Source organism: Nanorana parkeri, unplaced genomic scaffold (genome assembly GCF_000935625.1).
Source record: "Nanorana parkeri isolate BGI_ZX_2015 unplaced genomic scaffold, ASM93562v1 scaffold908, whole genome shotgun sequence".
Taxonomy (NCBI): Eukaryota; Metazoa; Chordata; class Amphibia; order Anura; family Dicroglossidae; genus Nanorana; species Nanorana parkeri.
In genome coordinates this window covers 168,950-193,034 of record NW_017307176.1, presented here as the reverse complement: position 1 = coordinate 193,034, position 24,085 = coordinate 168,950, and the positions used below count along the sequence as shown (strand labels likewise).

The 24,085-nt window shown below is 42.5% G+C and overlaps 1 protein-coding gene across 1 annotated transcript in view; it reads right to left on the bottom strand.

Moving 5' to 3' along the window:
* Positions 1-24,085, bottom strand: part of SYNPO2L (synaptopodin 2 like) — a 77,068-nt gene that overhangs the window by 37,273 nt on the left and 15,710 nt on the right. Inside the window, exon 2 of the mRNA XM_018566010.1 lies at positions 6,696-6,847. Coding sequence (XP_018421512.1) covers positions 6,696-6,847 — 152 coding nt within the window. The remainder of the gene's footprint in view (positions 1-6,695; positions 6,848-24,085) is intronic.

The window sequence follows — 24,085 nt, the reverse complement described above, 5'->3', positions numbered from 1 at the left end:
CCAGTGCGAGTCCATTATGGGTATAAGTTGGGGCCTCACATTTGAGTTTCGCCTAAGGCTTCACAAAGTCTAGAGCCGCCTCTGCCCAGGACTCCCTCTAGTGAGAAAAATCTGCATACGACCTGAACCTGGGACACACATATATGCCATCCTGGATACACCCAGGCGATTTCACCTGCCTGCTGCCACACTACTTTCAACTATAAAGTGTTTCTCCATTGCTAACATGAATAGGTTAAACCATGATCCATAGTACATAACATGTAGTTGTACTATGGATCATTTAAAGTCACCTGTCCCTTTAAGAAAAAGTATCGGTAATTGGTATCGGCAAGTACATGAGGGGATGTACTTGTACTTGTACTTGGGCCTGAAAAAGTGGCATCGGGACATCCCTAGTAGGTACCTAGAGATGCTGCAGGTGTAGTGACATTCAAAATGATGCTGTTAAGGCTGAACCTTGGGCACATATGCACATGAGCGTAGCTATGTACATACGTACAGATATAGATTTTGCATTCTGTTTTACAATACTAAACAATGATTGTACTCTTGTCTCAATTCAGCATCAATGCAGTCAACAATTGACAAAGCACTGTAACACGGTAGTTTCTGTTAAGTGATTGTTATCCGAGTGCGGAGATAAGCACATGAGTATATTGGTTTTGTTTTAGTGATAATTTTAATAAATCTGACTAATGTACACCATAAGGGGGTCACTGGCCATTTGGTAAGTCTAGTACCACCAGGGGCAATATTATGCACTGTGGATACACAGAGGATTTATTTATTTAAAAAAATTTGGATTTGATATGTTGGTTGCAGCAAGGACTTATAAAGACACAGGTGGAGGTGAATACATATTTCACAGTGCTTCACAGAGTATGGTGACCCCTTCAGACCCCAGAACTCGCCCCTTCCCTTCCTCCTCTTTGCCTTTCCCTTCCCTTTTTCTGCTCCCACCTCCATCCCCCACTTTTAGGCCTCTTCTCAATTTCCTTCTCCTCTCTAAACTCACTTCTTCACCCAACTATATCTTGTGCTTTGCTTCATCTCTGATATACCCTTGGGTGAACAGTTTCCCACCCTACTCTACAATCCTTCTTCTTGTACACAAGGTTATGACAACCTACACTGTGGGCCCTACAATCTACACCTTCATATATCTTCCCCCAAAATTTGTAGACCCATCCAAAGGACAAGATTGCAGATTATGTGACATCCACGATCATATTTAGCCAGTACACCTTGATTGCCACATCTCTTATGTACTACTCGTAATTGCCTCAAACTTACATTTAATCTGCCTGCAATATACCTTATTCTGTGTTCTTTCAATATACTACTTGTGAAAGAAAATATAATCAGCAAAAAAGAAAAAATGTAAAGGGAATGAAGGAGGCAATTAGAACTATTTAGGGCTCACTAAAACTTCATAAGAAGCTTCATAATTTAATGCAGAGTAGGACCGGCGCAGTCAGATTGATAGCCCAGTCCTTCAGATTACACAGGGAGAATGCGGCTCTCCTTGTGTAATAATTGGAACTCATTGGGAACAACTAGTACCTGAGCTCTGTTTATCAGAAGCACAAAGAGCTCTTGATACAGAGCATGTGGCCGTCACACTGACAGTGAAGAGGGGTGCCGCTGGTTACATAGGGAGAGCCACGATCTCCCAGTGTAATCTGCAGGACTGAGCTGTCCCTTTGACAGTTTATCCCTGCACAGTGTGCAGAAAACAGTTGAACCATGAAGAGGCTCCCATCCCAGCCTCACCCCCCACAGCATGGCGCCCAAGGCAAGCAGATAGGTCTTACATTTTTTAATGTTTTCTAGTACTATACTGGTCTTGCCAACCTTTATATTGCATAGAAAAGTCCTGTTATCACCTATATTTCCTGTACATAGCAAGCAACTCTTTAATATTATATTACAGTCTGTCCTATGATTTGCTGAAATAAACTCACAGCTATATACACTGGTGTAGATAATAATTAAGATAGCACAGATACTTTGCTGTTTACGTTTGTAGATATGTTTCCGTAGCTATCAGTTGCCCGTGGCAAGGCATTGGTTCCAAGCAGCTGTTTGAAAGACATTAGCATTTTGCCAACAAGCAACCTAAATGTGAGCTGTCAAGAGAAGCAGTTAATGCCATGTGAAAATCAATAGTGCACTGCTGTGAGTGATGTTATTTCCCCCCAACAGGTGGACAGAGTCCTTCATGATGGGATTAGGTAAGGTGGGTGAAGGGATCTCTATTTTCAGACATGTTAAGCTGTTGACTTTGATGCTATAATAAACTATTATGTCTCCTGCTTGTTCGGTAGGCAGTTGTATACTACTGAATAAAAAAAGGTCTGCGGGTCAGATTTCACACGTTTACTGGCTTAATGCAGTTTACAGCTTCCTTTGCCACTTCTCATTTTCATACTTGTCATCTACATGTTATCATTAAACCCTGACTGTCGGTCTTTATTCTTCATATGACAGTCACTGTTTTTCATCCATGGGATCTTACTCAGGGGCGTAACTACAGATCATGGGGCAAAATTTTGATGGTGCCCCCAGTGAACTGCCTACTCTCATTCATCTTAACATATCGTATGTCTAAACTAGGGACAGGTAGCAGGAGGCCTGTCGGCATAGTCATAACACTACGAGGGAGTAGACATGTGTAAATCATAAAAATTCGGATGAAATGAATGAAAAATAAAAACCTTTTCATTCGTCAAACGAAACTAATAATGATGCTATTTCGGATTAGTAGGTTCATTGCCTCCGTATCCAAAATAGCATAATTGTTAATTTCGATTAACCAAACATGTAAATAGAAGAACGTTCTGCAGCCATATTGGCCGCCGGCGTGTTATCCGTATGTGTACTGCCATATTGTATACATGATGTGTGTATACATCAAGATGGCAGCGTATAATGATTTGTTAATTCGGATTCGGACAAACTGCAGAATCAACAGAATTTTGTTGATTTGCAGGTTCATCCATATCCGAATGCACAGGTTTATTAGGGAGAAATCCTGTGGATATACATTATCAGAGAAGAGGGAGTATCAGTGCAGGGAAGTCACTTTAACATTAATATTTAATCTAACTGATCTGTCCTCAGTGTCTCATTAGTCTTTTTCAGTATATCAGATCTCAAAACCTTAGTGTACATTCTAAAGCATTCCACCCATTTCACCACTGCAGCAAGCAATTGCCGAAAGTGGTGGTGTAGTAGTCAGTAAAAAGAAAAAAAAAAGTTGTAGTAGCAGTAATTATGACCATCACAATCATTTCTATTATGACATAATTGTTAGTATTTCTGCACACAATTACTTTATACCCCTAAAACAGGCATCTAACACTGTGAGGTTTTTTTGTAGGCCTACAAACAGCTGAGGATACAGTCTAAGAGTTTTACAGCCTGAGGAAGACTGTGTTAGACATTCAAGGTCAGTTTCAGTGCTGGCCAGGATGAACAGAAGCTCTAGGGGCAATATATCTACACTGTTAAGACAGCTAAATTCTCCTTACTGCACAGCCTGCCTAGAGGATCTGTGACTAGCAACAACCATTCTGAAATCTAGTACATCATATGTCTGTGAAGGTTCTCATTCATTCAGGTCATGTGAGACATCTATTGTCTGCCACATACAATGCTATTTTAACACGTCTCTCTGGGCAGGTGAATAACACCTCATAGACTCCATTTATGCAAATGCAATCAACACCTGCTTGTGACTAACAGATTATGTAGATTGGAGCAACATTCACCATATTTATTCCCAGATAATTTTTTGTACAAGTCATTCTGAATTGAGAAAGCTGGTTGGATGACCAGTGAAACGTCTTCAAGAAAAATACAGCAAGTCCAGTTGCCTTGACTTATTTTTTACAGATGTACTAGTACATCATACATCTTGATTGGAAATGTCACAGCAGATACAGTGTCAGCAGCATCATATTCCTTAATAATGCAGCGATAAATATGCGTTATCTTCACATGCACACAGATTTTCTATGTCTATGTTATCTTAAAGGTCCTCCTTCCACCCCCAGGCTCCATAGCAACAGAGTGGGCTGCTGTGGATATTGTGGCACCACTGGTCTGATTTGAATGATTCTTTTTTTGTGTTCAAATGTTCTCAGATAATTTTTTTAACATGCTAGAACATCTAAAAGTTCTGTACTGCTACATTGCATTGTTTTAAAATGATTGATGTCAGTCATTCCTTAAAGGAGAACTATGAGGTGAGTGCTTTTCACTCTCCTCATAGTTCTAGCCGACCTGTGACAATGAGACTGTCACAGGTCGGCTCAGTAGATCATTAGGTGAGCGAACATATACCGGCGTTCGCTCACCTCTCGATCCTGTCACGGCTCTCTGCCGTGACAGGGGAGGGGCTGGATTCCCCCCCTCCCCGCTCTGATCCGCTAGCGCTGACTTGCGGATCGGACGGGGGAGTTGTGGGTACAGCTGGCTCTGCCTCTAGATAGGCAGAGCCAGCTGTCACTCACGCAGCTGGGCGGATCTCGACATCGACATAATTGTCGGGATCCGCTCCAGCTGCGGCGTCTCAGTATACCGCGAGCTGTAGCTCGCGGTATACTGAGCTTAGGGTAACGGGAGGACGCTAATTTGTGTCCTCCCGTTACCCTAAGGAGAACTATGGGGAAAAGCCCTGACCCCATAGTTCTCCTTGAAGTACGTGTTTGCTGAACTTGCTTTAGCTGGAATAGCTTGTCAGAAAATTAACACACATCTTCCTGCCTCCCAGTTGGCTATTGAATGCATCCAATAAATAAATAAAAATTACAAATTCTTCTCCTTTGGAAAGAGTCTGCATCCAATCAGGGCATCACCCTTTCCATAACTGCCCCAGGAGCAAAGTTCGCCTTGGCCATGAAAATACACCTTGACCAATGGCACTGCAATAAAGTGGGGTCATATCTGTTTGGATCCTGGAGGCTTTTATTTAACCTATCAGCAGTGATTATTATACCTGTCCTCAAGTACAACTAATAGTATATGCAGGGCTCGAAAATCCACTCGTCTGCTCGTCTGTGACGAGCAGACAGTGGAGCCCGACGAGCAGCTTCCAGGCCGGCCGTTGTAATTACACGGCCGGCCGGGAGCTTTACAGTCAAGCGATCGAGCGTCTATAGAGACGCTCGATCGCTTGTGTCAGAAGCTGTCACTGCCGTTGCCGGTCCCGAGATCCGCTGTGCCCGATGCGGCCGGGACCGGCACGGCTCTGTGACAGGAGATCAAAGGGAGTTCAGTACACGAACTCCCTTTGATCTCCTCTCAGTCCCCGAATGCAGGAAGTGATGTATATTACATCACTTCCTGCATTCAGTGTCACTCTCCAGCTAGAGAAGCTGATGAAGCCGATCTCTGCCTCATCAGCTTCTCTGGGGGTCCTTAGGTGACTTTAGGGGTCTTGGAGACCCCTGATGTCTCCATTAAGAGGACCTGTCATGCAAATTAGCTATCACATAGGGGGCTTCTTAGCCCCCCATGTAATAGCAATAAAGTTGTGTTAAAAAAAGTAATATAAAAATTAAAGAATCATAAAAAAATAAATAAAGAAGCATAAAAAAAAAATTAAAAAAGAAAACATTTTTTTAAGTCCCCCGCCCCCCACATACACACGTAGATATGCGTTGGGTGCGCCTACGTGCGAAAACGACGATTGCGCCTATAGTGCTGCACATGTTACATATCGCCGCAAATGTCGGAATGAGAGCAATAATTCTAGAGCCATCAATCACTGATAACACTAAACTGATGAGCAGTAAAAGCATTTTAATCGTCGCGTATGGGCGTTTTTTGCGATTTTGCGGGTGCACGCAATTTTAAGGCTTGACATGTTTGGTGTCTATTTACGTGACCCCGACTTTTATGTTGTACTAAAAATATGGGTAAGAATAAATGTTTTATAACATAGGGAAACGTTTTTTTTTACATTTATGGTACTTTTTTCATTATATAGTAAAAAAATCACCCCCCGTGGGGTCACAAAACAAAGCTCTATCTGTCCCCAAAATGTTTTAACATATATTGCAAGGCTATAGTCCGGTCATGCTGACTGGTGAAATTTTTGACTGACTGGTGAGACACCGCCAAATTTTTCAAGCCCTGAGTATATGTTTTGTTGATATACACACAGTAAGATAAACCATATTACTCAGACACTAATTACTCTACCAGTGTGTATACAAGGTTACTGCTGTTGGGATTTGAGGACCAATTTGAGAAACATTGAAGATCGCAAATATTGTCTAAATATAAATATTGTGAAATAGACAAATACTGTCTAAGTACAAGAGGCATGTGTACTCTTACTTGAATCTTGGTGTGTTTTATGTATTTTTTTTCAGATCTGTGCAGTACTCCAGGCGCTTCCTGTAATAAAGACTGACCAATGCTGCTCTCTCCTTGTGCAGGGTGACTGAACTTGTATCTGCCTCCTCCTCTAGTCTCTGCAGGCAGCCTGTAGTGAGTGGGGCCTGCTGGGTCCCTCCCACTACGCTGCTCCCTGAACAGGCTATGTACAAGGTAATAATTGCATGTGCAAAGGCATTTGGTGCACACAAAGATGATTTATATCCTTTGTGGCTATTGAGGGATATATTTAAATTATTTTTTAGTGCTTGGAGCTCATCTTTAGGATAAATAAAGATGTTTACCGTTTAACACGGATGTGGAGACTGCCACCTGAAGAGTCTATCATCTGCATTGCCTCTGCATGTGATAGTCCTGTGCAGGGTTTTCCATTGATGGCGACCAGTTCATCATTTTCTCTTAGTCCACCTCGGCATGCCTTGCTGCGCTTACGTACCTACAAAATAAAATACAGGAAAATATGATTATTGGCAAATATTGGCGATAAGTAAAGCTAGAGCTACACTGGTGATTAAATCTCTTTGCTACTGACATATTTTACTCTGTGTTTGCAGCCATCTTAGGCAACACATTGATTTTAGACTAGTACAACCCATAAGTTGGCATACACTTGCAATACATCATAGCAGTCAATCTGATTTTAGTTTGTTGACCCATTTAGATGATATTATCTGCATTAAGGCAGCATATTTATTCTTAAATGGGCTGACAGTGCCCCTTAACATGGAAAATTGGACCTGCACCTTTTTTTCCAATGCGCCACACCTTAACACAAACATGGTTCAGATCTGTTCATTGTGGTTTGCTAAAATGCACTTGCATAGAGGCTAGGAGTGTTGGGGTACTATTAAAAATGAATCGGGTTGGTGTTGTGACAACGCATCAGTATGAAAGGGCTCCAAAATTGGCTCCCTCCCAAAGGGCTCACTACTAATTAGCAGGGTAAGTATAACCATTGCCAGGCAGCATCAGATAAAAACCATTGAACAGTCTCACTTAAGTGCCAAGTTACTACTATTTAAAAATATCTAAACAATACATCTTTTCCCATGGCATAATTAGAAATAGGCATTGGTTGCTTTGTCCTGTGGTGATTGAAATTCACTGTTAAAAATATGTAAAACTAGGGCCAGTGTAAGGGTGGCATTTTAAAAGTGTTCCTGTTTCCTTTAGACACAGACGAGAATCTTTTACCATATTATGTGTGCACTTCATATACCCAGTGGGTTTTATCTAAAAAGAAAACACTTTTTTAACCAGACCAGGTATTTAAAATGAGCATAGGCCCAAGTTAAAATGACTGCTTTTGTAAATTAACTCCAACAAGCATGGTGCTACAGCTACATATGACCTGATAAACTTGCAATGTATGCACTAAAGGGTATCCCAATTTCCTGTTCCAGAACACCGCCTGACATACCAAGCACATTGCCAAAGCTTCTAGACTGAGAGTGGAAACTATAATCTGTAAACAAGGTTGATTGATTAACACATACCTAAAAAAATAACAGTGGTAAAAATAAAATAGTAAGGGTGCAGTTAAAGCAATGTGTTTATTCTGGTGGTCACAAACTCATTTCCTTCAAAAAGCTAAACAGAACTCTACTTATGGGGAGGTATACCGCATTTGTAGTGGGCCTACCTGGCAGCCGACCTTTCTAGCAAAGGACAGTGGGAAGGTGAGGATTTAGGGGAGACCATATTCCACCCTCCTAGCAAATATTTGCTGCAGAGACAACCAGTCCAAATCCAGCCCTTGTTTTGCTTTTGATTAGAGTGGGAAAGGGCTAGACTTAGTGCCTGTTTTTTTTATTTATGACTTCATTGGGAAGATATATAATCCTGTGACACCAATACAAGAAATCACAGGCATCAATAAATACCTCACACAGACAGGTTCTAACCCTTCCCTACTCTATTTAAAGCAAATATGTTTTTGGAAGAAATTGGCCTTTAGAATAACAGCATAGTGATAGTTAATTTAGAGAAGGACAAGATTTATGACTGAGGAACAATCCATGGGCTTTTGCCATGTACAGAACAGTACAGTGTAAATGTATTCAGGTGAAGTACCTTGGATGTGTGCAGAAATCTGTTTTTGATGTCAGCCACCGGATATGTTATTGTTACCATTCAATAGGATGGTAGAAAAAAAACTAATTATGACCACCAAGAGAATCAGAACGATTGATTTCCAGCTATATTCCCAACTCCTAGGCAGATATAACCCATATTTAAAGAAAAAGAGGAAAGGATTGCCTGGAAGTAAGTTTAGGAGACAGAGATTCCCCTTGAAGACAGGTTATTAAAGAGTTGTTTATCCAATATGATGTTGAATCCAATGGAGCTGTAGCCTTGCCCATCCAACAAATGATGTCTGGTATTTAGGGAAGAGCAGAGATTGCAGCTGAGGTATAAACATGCAACCGTGAGTTTAGAACTATGATTCTCAGCAGTCAAGGATAAAGGACAACCACAGGGATGCAGCAGAGCCTTGATCCTCCTGCGTCAATTAGGAGCATTTTAGGACCTCTGCATGTTCCTTGTTTGATCACACAGTCTTTTAGTACTTATGTCTGTTTTCAATGACATGCTTTGGTTGTTGCTTCTGCCTTCCTGATCCAGTGACAACCACTACCCCTATTTTAACCCTTCCACCCCCTATCCTAAACTTAAACAAAATTGTCTGAATAATTTACCCTACAGTAGGATCATAGATATAAGACTTCAGTAGATGGCTCAAATAAAGCTGGCTACACACTGAGCAAATTTTGGCTGGTTCATCAAGGAATTCGCTCAGTGGGTGGTCCTGTGTGTTGCTTCTGACCAGATATTCTTTGATTGACCAATCCAAGAAGCTGAGCAGAAAATTGTCAACTGAACAGCACCTACATCCAATAACATGAAGGTACTGTTCAAGTATTTTAACAGCTGGCAGGGCCAATTGCCACAATCGTCACAATGCAATAGCTGCAGCTAGGGGATTCCTCCATCCACACTGTTTAGTACAACAGAGGAATCTGTTAGGACTGTGTTTTATAGTCAAGGGCTATATATGTGTAAACCTCCTACACAATATATCTGGGATCATTTTCTGGTAAGAAATGCAATGGAGCAAATGTGGTTTTATGGACCAATACCCAGAATACATAGGAATTTCCTTTTGTAAAGTAAAATGAGTGACTGGTAAGCAAGGGCACAGATGATGACAGTCATATACCGCTCAGCTTTGCTCAGCTATGTAGAGAGCTGTGAATAGAACTCATTCTGGGCACACAGTGGAGGCTAAAAATATGACAGCAGCTCTCCAGCTGTCTGGACATTCCTGAAAAGAGATTTAAAAAAGATTGTGGGGATCAGACTAAATTACATGACAAGTTTTCAATTTGGGAAACAGAAACCTTTATCATTGTGGAGTCAAAGCCAACTGTATACAGGACAATAACAGGAAAAGTAAAAAAAAAAAAAAAACGCCACAAAGTCCAGAAAATAATTTTTTATTTTAATTACAATTGAATGAAAACGAATGACAGTTAGCTTAGTCATAGAAATAGCTTTGGTTAGGTTTGGCTCATAAATGTCAGCCCTTGAGATGGTGATACACTCTAATTTGCTGCTAGCTATTAGTGAGTCAGGACCATGTTCCACTAATGTCAAAGGTTTAGGCTTGTATTTTAGAAACCATTCTGCTGAAATAACATGCACAATGCTGCCACCTTTAGGTTAAATGGTAAAATACAATGGAGCTTATCTGTCATAATCTAAAGGGTGCCATAATGTGCTGTAACCTACAACATCCATTCAAAAATCTTCAATAGTTTGAATTAAACTTTTCAAAGTGGATAAAGTAAGGATGAGCATGCCTTATTTTTTCTTCCAAAGTGCACCAGGAGAATGTGCCATAATGTGTATAATTTAGAGCTCTGTCTCCCAACAAAGGTGCAAAATTAGGTGGGGTATGTGACAGCACTGACTTCTGAGCTGCAAAAGCCCTGTTAGCAAGGAGGTTACTCTGTTTGGTTCATCTGCTCATTTAAATAGATGTAATCAAATAGCAGATGTACTTTATCTAAACTACATTGTTTAGCGGTAACAACTGATATAACACTTCTATGAATCTCAGTGCTTTACTTAATATGTTAATGATTTTTCACCCCAAATAATTTTAAGGTTGGGTAAAAGAAAGTCTTAAACCAAACAGACTTGCTAGGCAAACACATTTTAGTACCTATTGCTAGGGATGAACCAATCAGCCTGAGTTTGATTAATTTTCTGTTCGTTGAACCCATCAAAGGGTCCGAAAATTGTGAGCCTGAATACAACCCTATTTAAGTCTATGGGAAAGGGGGGTGGGCAATCTTGAAAATCATTTCTGGACATTTAAAAAAGAGCCAGAAAAATTGTACCGACTTAATGCACACTATGTAAGCAGCTTTAGTAGGCTGCAGTTTAAGAGGGAGAGACCAGGCAGGCCTACTTGATCAAAATTAGCGTATATTATTTCACAGAAAAAGTCACAAAAATTGTACAATCATCCCAGGCTTTATACAAACAGCTTCAGTAGCCTGCAGTTTAAAGTTGTACATACACTATTTGAATTTCAACCAGTTCTTCAGGAACTGGCTGAAATTCGCACAGTGGGTGCGGTGTTCTCACCCTTTCAGCTGGCATCCCTCGATCAGCTAGTTGAAGAAGCCAGTTGGAAAATCTTAGAACAAAGAGAGCCGGCAGCTCATTGCCGGGTGGCTGCTGTCAGAATGAAAAGTAAACAGCGGGGATTCCTCGATCAACGCTTGTAAGTGTTGATGTAGGAATCTGTTCTAGTTTTTTTGCTTAGCCTGTGGGTTTAACGTAAAACAGTGTATGGTCAGCTTAAGAGGGAGAGGCCAGGCAGGTTTTCTTGTAAAATATAAAATAGAGTGCAGTATTTCAGAGACAGTAGCAAAAATATTGTTCACACTCCATTCATATTATTTAAGCAGCTTTAGTAGGCCACAGTTTAAGCGGGAGAGACCCTGTTAGTTTTATCATTTTATTAGCCTGAAATTTTGTACAGACTCAATGCAAATTATGTAAGCAGTTTTGCTAGGCCATAATTCAGGAGGGAGAGATTATTATTATATTATACAGAGGGCTGTCACACTTGCTGTAGTTGCAACGTATGGGATCACAACTGCGGAGTGTAGCAGGGTGGTGGGTGGAGACGGCTTCTCAGGCTCGAGTCCCAGGCGTCACTCCCAATCTTTAGCGGGAGTTTGGGACTCTAGCATCACAGCCGTATGTAACAAAAAAGGGTTAAATGCAGAACTATTGCGTCATAGCCTAGGCTACTAATCACTAACTGAAAATAGGAGGTACGTTTGAGGATGTATAGATAGTGAATTGACACCTAGGGGTTGATTTACTAACCTTATAAACATGCCACGAACAAGTATACACCTCTGTAGTGTGTTCCCTTCCAGCATGATCTATTGGTGGAATCTAGACACCTTTGTAGTGTGTACACACCCAGCAGGTGTGTTGTGCAAAGCCCTGCATGAATTGCAAGGTGATGTTGTGTAAATTAGCTCTACATTGTGTTGCTTGCGTTGATGAATGCAGGAATGTAAATGCATGAGCTAACCATTTTTGTCTAAACTGTGAAGCAGCATTATATATGCATCATGTGCATGATTTTTCCATATATGGCATTAGTGGAAATATGCTTTTAGAGACTTTTTGGTTGATAAATACGTTTTGCTGTGTAAAAATCACACGCACCTAGTGCGTGCGTGTGTTTAGGTTAGTAAATCACCCCCTTAGCCTCAGATATGCCAGGGATTTCCCCAAGAAGGAACAGTTCAGCGGTAATCAATACAGTCTGTATCCACACAAGCTTTAAAGAGCAAAGGTCTGGTTTAAGGCTTCCCCGGAGGGGTACTTGCTTTTTGGTGCTTCAGATTGAGGTACAAGGTGCAGGTCCACAGGCTGATCAATAGGGGTCCTTCCCAGGCAGGGCTGAATGTCTCAGAGGCTTGGTATGGCTTGGTTCAGGTGTCAGGAGACAGCAGGCGTTCTGACTCCAATAGTGGAACGCCATGCTGCCCCAGCTGGGGCTTTAAATAGCCCAGGGATGGGGAGGAGCCAGCCGCCGGAACGAACGGCTTCCGCGTTCCACCGTGGAACGCAGGCCGCTCGCTCCGCAATCCGGAAGTCGAGCGGCTTCCGTGTTCCACCATGGAACGCAAATCGGCCGTCCCTGCACTTGGAGAGACCCGAGCGGTCTGACCCAGAAATATTATACAGACTTGATGCACACTATGTAAGCAGCTTTAGCAGTCCACTGTTTAAAAGGAAGAGACCAGATAGGTTCATAGTGAAATAACATTTAGCCTGCATTCACACCTGAGCGTTTCATGGACAAGCGTCATGTTCACCTGCACTAATGCGCGTTTGTGTACAAAAAAGCTCATGCAGCAGATTTTGCAACACATAATTCACATTTTTTGCTTCTGCGTTAGTGTGCATTTTTATGCACACAAATGCAGAGCAACAAATGCACTTCTTCCTGCCAACGTTTGGAGTCCTATTAGAAATGAATGGCAACACAAGCGCGTCGCACAATGCGCAGGTCTTAATGCAGGCTTAAAGAGTGTTATTTATGAGACAACAATCAGAATTACTGTACAGTCTAGATGCACATTATTTAAGCTGCTTTAGTAGGTAGCAAATTAAAAGAGACCAGGCAAGTTTTATCGTGAAATAAAAATGAGAGGATAATTGGATTTTCCACGCATGTGCAGAAGAAGGAAGGAACCAGCTGGTAGAACTTGCAGCAGCGGTGTAGCTCCTTGTTTGCTGTACTGTTTGGATTTGACAGGATCAGTGTAAGTAAGAGACTTTGGGTTGGGGTGGTGGTGGAGTAAGAGGAGGGTAACTAGAAGGAGAACAATACAAAAGTATAGTTATTCTTTAACATTGTTACAGGTAATGTGCTACAAGATTTGTTACCAACTACATGGAGTTTTTGGGGAAAAATAGCATAACTGCATTTGCCGTTGAAGTAGAATTAAACCATCCAAAAAAAAAAAACTTTTAATCTACTTATCCTAAATTGCCATTGCTGTCTCTTCTGGTTCCCTCTACTTCTGGTTGGTTAGCATGCACACATTACCTGCTCCATGCCTGATGGGGGAATTATATGTGACCTGGATGCATTGCACACGATATGCTAATATATTTTGTATGTGCAATTAGCAATCACAGTCTCTGACAGAGTTAGTCAGCTGCCCCGCAAAGGCATTTGGGCTGGGAAGGAGGCATTTCAGCACATAGAGCGGCAGGATGCAGTAGTATGGTCCCAGGGGGAACATGCACCCTGTGGTGGCTCATAGAGACCCAGATAGTAATAGGAGCCACCGCAAGTAAAAAAAAAAGTCAGGCTGTGGAACAAAACAAAAGCATCCCTGGCTGGAAGGAAGAGACAGTGCACATATTGATGTACACACCATAGAAAAGATTTTAAAAAAGCATGCTTATTAAAGGAGAACTATGAGGTGAGTGCTTTTCACTCACCTCATAGTTCTAGCCGACATGTGACAATGAGACTGTCACAGGTCAGCTCAGTAGATCGGGAGGTGAGCGAACACATACCGGCGTTCGCTCACCTCTCAATCCTGTCACGGCTCTCTGCCGTGACAGGGGAGGGGCTGGATTTCCCCCCCCCTCCCCGCTCCGATCCGCTAGCGCTGACTGGCGGAACGGACTGGGGAGGGTACGGGTACAGGTGGCTCTGCCTCTAGATAGGCAGAGCCAGCTGTCAGTCACGCAGCTGGGCAGATCCCGGCATAATTGTCCGGATCCGCTTCAGCTGCGGCGTCTCAGTATACCGCGAGCAGCAGCTTGCGGTATACTGCGGCGTCTCAGTATACCGCGAGCTACAGCTCGCGGTATACTGAGCCTAGGGTGACAAGAGGACTCTAGTTTGTTAACTCCCGTTACCCTAAGGAGAACTATGGGGAAAAGCCTTAACCCCATAGTTCTCCTTTAACAGCTTTATTCAGTGTTTAATAACACTTTAAGTCCCAACCTTCTGCTCTCTTGGAATGACCCATTTTGGCAGAAAGGTCCGTTCTTTTCTTTGTCTACTGAAGTCCTGACTTGGTCTGCTGCTCTCTTTTGGTTCAACCCACTTTGTGTACTTCTCTGAAAAAGTGTCAGTTTTTTTCTCAGTGTATTGAAGTCTGGACTTTCTATTCTATCTTGGTATGGCCCTCCTTGTGAATTCTGCTAGACATGTGTTAGTTCCTTCCTTTGAGTTCTGGATCCTAAGTTGCTCTTCTATCTTTGTAAGGCCCACTAATTTCTATTACTTCTGCTTTATGTCAACCAAATCTATTGTTTAAGCTTAGCTCTCTTTCCTATTATGGGCTTCCGTCAAGCCCTCTAAAATCAATCCTGCATTAACAAAGTGAAACACAAGCACCCTGTAAAAGAAAATGTCTTCGTTCTCTCGCAAAACTATAAATGCTGCTGCCATGTGAAACTTCCAGGGGTGTGGGATAGCATGAGCCCCACGGGGCACTGTAGTTCCTCCTGCTTGGCTCCAAGTCACTACAGGACACAAACGTGACTTATCAGATGTCAGGAGAAACCACAGGGCATGGGAGGGGCACACTATCCATGTTGGATAACAGCAGCACTCATAGACCACTTTAATTGTGTGGTTCATGGAACGTTTTGACCCATATCTTGGTAATTTTTTGTGGAATTCCATGATGACAGATTTACATTAAAATGTACGGCATTTTGCGCTCTATAAGGCGTTCCGGACCATAGGACGCAGGGATTCTGTGACGGGGATTCTGTGACAGAAGCTGCAGTTAGTGACCGCTGAGACAGGTGGCGCTGTAATTACAGCGCCGCGGTCTCAGTAATCACACAGAGCAGGCGAAGAACGACATTCTTCGTCTGCTCAAGGGGCTCTATGGTGAGCTCCTATGCCGTGGTCACGGTCCCCCAGAGGAGCGGGGGACCCTGAAAACCGCGGGGGGGGGGCGGACACGATCACCGCCGCTTCCACTGTACATTCAGCTCTGCTTGTCAGGAGCAGGGCTGAATGTACAAAAAAACGACTCGCCCGGCGCCCGAAACTGCATGTCCCGGGCGCAATAGGTATTCGCTCCATAAGACGCAGGCACATTTTTCCCCTCCTTTTGGTATATCATAAAATCAAAAATACGGTATATCAAAACTCAAAACTTTTGTTTTTATTTGGCACAAAGTAGGGGATTTAAAACCCATCAGTTTTTTGGGGGGTTTTTGCGATCCAAGAGATTTTCCTTCACTCCCTGTCCATTAGACACAACAGGAAGTGAGAGGAAATCTGTCCACAGTGGCTTGTATCTCATCTTACACAGGTGCCACAGGAACTACTGGTCCATTGGAATTTTTCTATGTTCCTGTGATGGTGACAACCCAAAATATTGGAATTGCTATTACTTTCAATCCTGGTGACAGTGTTCACTAGGACAAATATAGAGGGTGGGTGCCAGAAGCAGGAACATAGCAAAAAAAAAAAGAGGGGTTCTAAAGGTTTTGCCTTTGAATAACGCAAAATAAATGAATGCCAATGTGACATATAATTCATATTCTTTATTTCTGATGTGCTGACTTCTTGATAGAGTGCATAAAGTGTCAGTTTGTTGGTTAACAGGTTTGGAACATGTCATGAACTAAGTGAGAAAAATGTTTATATCGCATTCTCCTTTCACTATCACCTGCTAGCTGTATGGAACAGAGTGCTGAACAAATCTGTGCCAAAAATAGCCTAGCATTCTCAAGGGGGGTATATACACCACTTACCAATACTCCTAGCAAATACACAGTTACATTATAGTACACGGAACATCTTATAGGGTTATTCACAAAAGGGGAAGAGTTTGGAGAAGGCAGGAGAAGTGAACAATCTAGGACAACATAGCTGAACTGGAGCTGAATTGGAGAATTTTTCCAGATCAGCTATTTTGGCCTAGATTGTTCCCTTCTCCTGCCTTCTCCAAACCCTTCACCCTTTTGTGAATATCCCTGTTAGTTTTCTAATGCTGGTACTTTTCATAAAGATACAATGTACACTTGTTTTTATGTATTATATACACATGCGATAGTATAGAACCTACTTTAAGCTGAACTCCAGGCAAACTGCTAAATAAACCGATGTAATAGGTTTTTTTAGGGCTGTTTTACCTGCCAAAGGATTGTATCTCTGCCCCTTCTTCCCTGAGATCTATACAGCTCTGCCAGACAGAACAGCCAACCCGGAGACCTAATCTTTTTCAACTGCAGCTAAGTAATACAACTAGACCTTAACCTTGCCCCTAGCCACCCCCCTTCATTTTTCGACAGTGAAGGAGAGGCAGCAGACTGATGAGTTAATCTCTCTGTCACACTGCTCTCTCTTCCACTCAGCATTTTACTTGTTAGCACATGAGTATTGAAGCACAAATGATTGTTCTGCTTCTTTCTCTCCCAGTCTGAGCTCTGTTGTACAGAGACTGCAAGAGGCTGATAACAAGTGATATTCTAGTACTGATACAAGTTCCTTTCAAAAATACACCTAATCATTTTTATGAACACTCTAAATACCTGCATGAACAGTTGTTTTTTCTGCCTAGAGCTGAGCTTTAAGGGTTTACACACGCAGGCAAAAAAAACAAAAACAGTTTTTAGATCTGTACAGCATTTTTTTTTATGCATTTGAACTCAGCTCTGTAATGGAAATGTATACATGCATTTAGCTCCATAGTCTAGAGCAGTGTTCAGATTAATAATAAAAAAAGGCCAATCCTACTTTCGAGGCGAGTATATTTATGTAGTTAGAGCATTTAAATGTGTAAATCTACTCTAGTTGTTTACAAAGAAAAATACAACTACAGGGTTATTCACAAAATGGTGAAGAGTTTGGAGAAGGCAGGAGAAGTGACTTTGAGACAAGTGGTATTCCATTTAGGGCTGCTCTCCAGAAGAGTAACAGCCAAAGATCAGCTTGTTTCTCATGTAGAATTCAAAAACAACTGTATCCCCGCATTTAGCCCCCAACTGTATCTGCTCATTTTTGTTCTGTACACTGTGTATAGAATGTGAGGACGCCGAGGTACATAACATTGCTGCAGCGTAGGAGGAGACAGACTGGAGGGAGCGCTGTGGCAGCCGACCAGCTCCACAGTTCAGGTGAGTATAACTTTTTTAATTTAGTCCCTAGACGAAACGAGCACGTAGCCCTTGCAGTGTGGGGCTAAATAAATAACAATGTATAAGTAAATGGCAGTACTAGTGTTCCATAAAGAATTATATAAAAAGTACACATAGTGACATTTACTCTCAATAAAATCAACTTCTGGACTTCATAAAAATGTCTGGTACTTTTCTCACCGAAGTCTAGAAGTAAAACTTGACACAAATTCTCTATCCAAAACTAAAAAATAAATGTGTGGCTGGAGTTAAGCTATAATTCCACATTCACAACTACCGGTAGATATCCATTAGGCCTTGTTCACACCTGGGCGTTTTACCTAAGCACGTCACACGCGCGTTTTGTTCCCGGCGTTTGGTGCGTTTTCATGAGCGTTTTTAACGCATTTTTGTATTTTAGAAACGTGCGACGCACGCGCGTTTTGGAGCAGCAACAGAGGTATCCAATGAAGAAGAATTCCTGTTTTTTCACAAGCGTCCAATGAAAAAGACTTCCTGAGACGCAGCATTTCCCCTTCCTGTTGCAAAAGACCGTCTGCACGCATGGGACATTAAAATAGCTGCATGCATGGGACATTAAAATAGCTGCACGCATGTCACATAAAATACTGCACGCATGGGACACTAAAATACTGCACGCATGGGACATTAAAATAGCCGCACGCATGGGACATTAAAATAGCTGCACGCATGGGACATTAATAATGCACGCATGGGACATTAAATACACTGTACACATGTCACAAGAAAAAAATGCGCACATGTAAGTACACACTGCGTGCATTCGGCATAAAAACATAGCAGAGATGCACGCATGTTACACGGAAATGATGAACACAAGTCTATGCAAACAATGCACGCATGACGCATAACAACAGTGCATGCATTCTTCAAGAAAATATTCAACACATAAAAAACATTGCTAATGTACCTTTGGATTCCTTTGCTTGCTTTGAGAAAGTTTCCCAATCCGGCCACGTAGCTTGTGCGATGTCCAGCCATGCACGTTGCCTGATGCGCCTGTTCTTATAATTTGCATGATGCATGTCATATAGACATGGCCTTCCCTGCACCAGCCGTATGAAGGCCTCAGAATCCAGCATGCCAAATGTACTTGCATCCTCCATCTTCTCTTCTGCAACAGCTCTCTGCAAGGTGGGAGTGGTCTGTAGCCATGTGCGGAACGCGCGTTCTGTGAGGGATTTCTGTGACCAAATACGCTCAAACACATATTTCGACCGTTCCCGTCGAAGTCTATGGGCGCGAACGCGCTACAAAACGGCCCAATACGCCGCAAAGAAGCTCCTGGACCTTTTCAGGCGTGGGCCGTTTTGTAGCGCGGTAGGGACGGGCGGAAATACGGACAGGTGGGAACGAGACCATTGACTGTAATGCTATTTTTTTTTTTGACCATTTTGTAGAGCGTTCGTCGAGCGTAGGACGCGCTACAAAACGGTCAGGTGTGAACAAGGCCTTACAGTAAAAAAAAAAAAAACAGATGCAAAATGTTTTTTTACCAACTAAATATTTTTCAATGCATTTATATAAAGAATAACTTTTATTACTTAGAAAAGGACGGCACGTACAGCTCCGTACTGCGTGCACGGCCGTATAAGGCAGCTCCCGGGAAGGACAGGTGCTGCGTGTGATTAGTATGCAGCCCCTGTCCTTCTCTATGGGAGTACGCAGCTATGCGCTGTCCTGCGCTCACCCCAAGTACGGGTGCGGGTGTCCCAGGTCGGACACAGACAGGATCCATCCTGTCAGCGTACGAGTACGGAAACCCGCACCCACATGGACGTGCAGGGCAGGTGAGGGTAGGGCAGTGTACGGCCGCGTACTCCCATAGAGAAGGACAGGGGCTGCGTACTAATCGCACGCAGCACCTGTCCTTCCCGGGAGTTGCCCGATACGGCCGTGCACGCAGCACGGAGCTGTGCGTGCCAGCCTTTTCTCGTGTGAATGAGGCCTTAATGTCATAACAGAGCCTTGATTGTGAAAGCCCACGTGATCTGCTGACCTCATCCTGCAAAGCCCCTAATGACAGCTGCCAACCTCCAGAGATTAATAGGATTGTTTGATTTCATTGTTAGAGTGTCTTGGTCAGGTGTTAATCCATCTTTACAACCCTCCTCCCCCTTCCCTGGCTCCTTTAGAGGTTTACACTTATTGTAAAAGTGACATCAAAAAGGAACTGCTTCGTGTACTTTGGTCTTCCACTACTATACACGCATATCAGGCTCAATTAACTGAGCTATAACACATCTTTCCCATAGCCATAATAATCATTATTTCATCCATGTGATTGATATTTCCACCTGTCGTTGCTGGAAATAATGAGCATTTTGAAAAAAGAATGAGCTTCATGGATTTATAATCTGAGCCTAATATACTCTATACAATGTATACTATACAAAAGGAGAAACAAAATGTTATGGTGCTAATAACTAAAATGGGCACTTGACAAGAAAAGTGCTTGCAAGAAAGCAATCTGCTCATTTTTTTCTGAATTGAGAGGGTCAAACAATGGACTACAAGTGCAGTGATGTCACCATACTTGTACTAGATTGAGCGCTACAAGCCCCTACTGAGGTGACAAGGGACAAGGAAGCCGGGCGTGGCGTCATTACATGGCGCCTGGCTTCCTGATTGGCCAGTTTCCAATCAATCAGGAAGCCGGGCGCCGCGTCATTACACAGCGCCTAGCTTCCTAATTGGCCAGCTTCCTACCAATCAGGAAGCCGGGCAGAGCGTCATTACACGCTGCTCTGGCTTCCGGATTGGCCGGGAAGCCGGCTCCATGCTCTCTCGACACAAGTGACAAGAGAGCTTGGAGCCGGCATTCTGGCCAATCAGGAGGCTGCCCCACTTCCTGATACTGGAAGTATCGGGCTAGCCATTTGAGCATCTGGGCGAGTACAAGTACTCGCCCAAATACTCAGCACCGATACTGATACTAGTATCGGTGCATCCCTAGTTATCATTTTATATGAGCAGAACAGAAGAGACTTCATAAATCAAACCATTAATTACTATAACAAGCAGGAAATACAACAAAGATACATTGTTTCTCTATGTAAGTATCATCACACTTTGATGCAAAACTCTGCATGATTATAACAGGAATTCAGATAAAAGTCAGACCATGTGTCTGTAAATGATAAAACAATGTATTTACAGATTGATCTTTATAATTTATCTTGTACAGGACAGGTATGTATTGTTTGTTTGTTTGTTTGCTTTGCAGGGAGCTCTTTATTTCAGCTTTTAAAAACACAATACAGTCTCTTTAAACAAATGTGTTCAATTAGACCAGTGGTAGTCAATTTACTTCATAAACCTCCAGTGTGACCTCTGACATTACCCCAAAGGGCTGCACATAATATTAAGGACATTTAATGCTACGGTCATGCAGTCAGAGACTGTGAGTTTGATACAAGAGATGGACAGAGACTGTGGGTATGATGAAGATGGTCAGAAACTGCAGGTATGATACAAAACATGGTCAGAGACTGCATGTATTATACAAGAGCTGGTCAGAGACTGTGGGTATAATACAAAAGATGGTCAGAGACTGTGAGTATGATACAAAAGATGGTCAGAGACTGCATGTATGGTACAAAAGATGGTCAGAGACAGCGTGTATGATACATTCCTCGTCATTACCCTGTGACTGGACAGAGTCAAAGATTGCGAGCATGCTACAAGTGATGTTCATGACTTCAAATATGCTATAGAAGTTGTTGGAGGTTGGGGGCATGCTTTAGGAGAGATTCACAGTCTGGACACACATTAGATGATATTACTGCTATTACAGCCTCTTGACAAATCGATGCTTCCACATTTGTGCTTCCTACAGGCACCTTAAAAATGAGTTGTACCACATTTAATATTTCTCTCAGCATGATCCATTATAAAAACATGGGAAAAGGAATGGACACCAGAAAAAAACTGAGATGGAGAAAAAGATGTAAAGGGGCTCTGAGGGCCTCACAATAAGTGCCAAAGGGCTACAAGTTGGACACCAAGGAATTAGACTGTAGTATGGGTGACCATCTTTCTTAACACGCAGCTTGGTAGAACTGATTCATATATTATTTGCTTATGTCTGTATTTTTCTCTATTAACTGATAGCACTGATAATAAACATAGGGAGATTTGTTCCCGGTATGATTCCCGGTCAGAATACTATCTGCAAGGGGTTTGCATGTTCTCCCTGTGCTTGCGTGCGTTTCCTCTAATACTCCAAAGACATGCTGGAAGGTTATTTGGCTCCTGCCTGAATTGGCCCACGTGAGATAGAGACCTTAGATTGTAAGCTCCTTGAGGGCAGAGACTGATGTGAATGTGCACTGGTGCTTAAAATCTAAACACTAAACCTGGGACATAGTCAATGAATATTTGTATCTGGAAAGCAGTTGCCTGGCATTAAAATGATACACAGGCCCTCATTGTTGCATTAACAGATCATGGAAAGATGTGCGTTGTCTGAGCATGGAAACATTCCTGCTCGCTAGTCTCAAAGCTACATTCATTGTCTGTAAATAAACACTGCAGCTAACTGGCCTATTTAATAATGCAATGAGCGATCTGTAAAATATAGTGACCTCTCAGGAACCAATCTTATTATCATCATATTATCATATAATCATTTGTCTCTGATCTTTATCATTTATTAATATTATTAATCTGTTTCTATAGCACTTTTCTCACTGAGGACTCAAAGTGCTTTATCTGCTGTTGGGGCAAATGATCAAGTAGCCATCTTGGACGTGCTCAGTAGAATATCATACATGGACTAATTTTAGATAGGAGTCAGTTAACCTACCAGCATGTCTATGGAGTGTGGAAGGAAACTTAAGCAACTGGAGGAAACCCATGAAAACCTAGGGGGAACATACAAAAATCTATACAGAGTGTGTTTATTCCACTAATGGAAATTAAAGGAGAACTATGAGGTGAGTGCTTTTCAATCATCTTCATAGTTCTAGCCGACCTGTGACTATGAAACTGTCACAGGTCGGCTCAGTAGATCGGGAATTGAGCGAACACATACCAGCGTTCGCTCACTTCTCGATCCTGTCACTGCAGAGAGCCGTGACAGGGGAGGGACTGGATTCCCCCCTCCCCGCTCCGATCCTCCAGTGCTGACTGGCGGAACGGACGGGGGAGGGGGCGGGTACAACTGGCTCTGCCTCTAGATAGGCAGAGCCAGCTGTCACTCACGCAGCTGGGCGGATCCAGACATGATTTTCGGGATCCGTTTCAGCTGCGGCGTCTCAGTATACCGCGAGCTACTGAGCTTAGGGTGATGGGAGGACGCTAGTTTGTGTCCTCCCGTTACCCTTAGGAGAACTATGGGGAAAAGCCCTAACATCATAGTTCTCCTTTAAAGGCTGGTTTGATGCTGCACATCATAGATTCTCTGTGTACAGTGGTGACTTATTTTTGGCTCTAAATAAAATCCCAGGCTGGATTCTTTATCAAACTGCGGTCTTCCACCAACATACCACACCAATCACTAAAGTTTCAAACAACAAACATCCCTTTAATCTGTTAATAAACCTGCATGCACATCAAGTTATTTTTTACTTTATACTACAATAGTAACTATGCTGAAGGTTGGGCCAGTACTCAGCAGATACAATGACATCCATGCAGCACAGGGATGGGCAACTCCAGGCTTCCAACTGTTGTGGAACTACAAGTACAATGAGGCATTGTAAGGCTGACAGTTACGAACATGACTCCCAGAGGTAGAGGCATGTTGGGATATGTAGTTAAAGCACAGTTGCTTGATGTAGCACTTGTTGTGGTAAGGGTAGAATGCACAGTTCTATCAGACTGGTGTCTATGTTCAAAATGCAGAAGCAAAATGTTTTATTTCCTTCTACAGACCCACATTATTATAGGGCATTGCTTTCCTTTTAAGCAGCGCATTCAAAAACAAAAAGTCGGTTCAGATGAGCATCTATTCATAGTGTAGTAAAGTTGTAGTAGTAGCAGTAAAAGTAAGTACAAGTACAAGTAAAAGTAGCAGTCACTGTACTGTATATAGCCAGTGCAGAGAGCAGAGCTGTAGGAGAGACCCAGCAGACTCCACCCACTACAGGCTGCCTGCAGAAAACTACAGGATGGGGCGGATACAAGACCACTCAACCTGCACAAAGAGAGAGCAGCAGTGACCGGTCTTTATTACAGGAAGCTCCTGCACATTTTGACACTGGATTACTGGACAGACCTGGAAGAAATACACCACTATCCAGGTAATAAATGGGTTTGCAAAGGCCTTTGCTGCACACAAAATGGATTTATGCTTTATAAAGAATTGCTATGTTCTAATAAAGAACATAGGTATTGAAGGATATATTTACTTGAACAGTCTGGGCCCAGAGTTTAGCTTTAATGATGTATTACCCACTTCAGGACAACCACACTTACATAT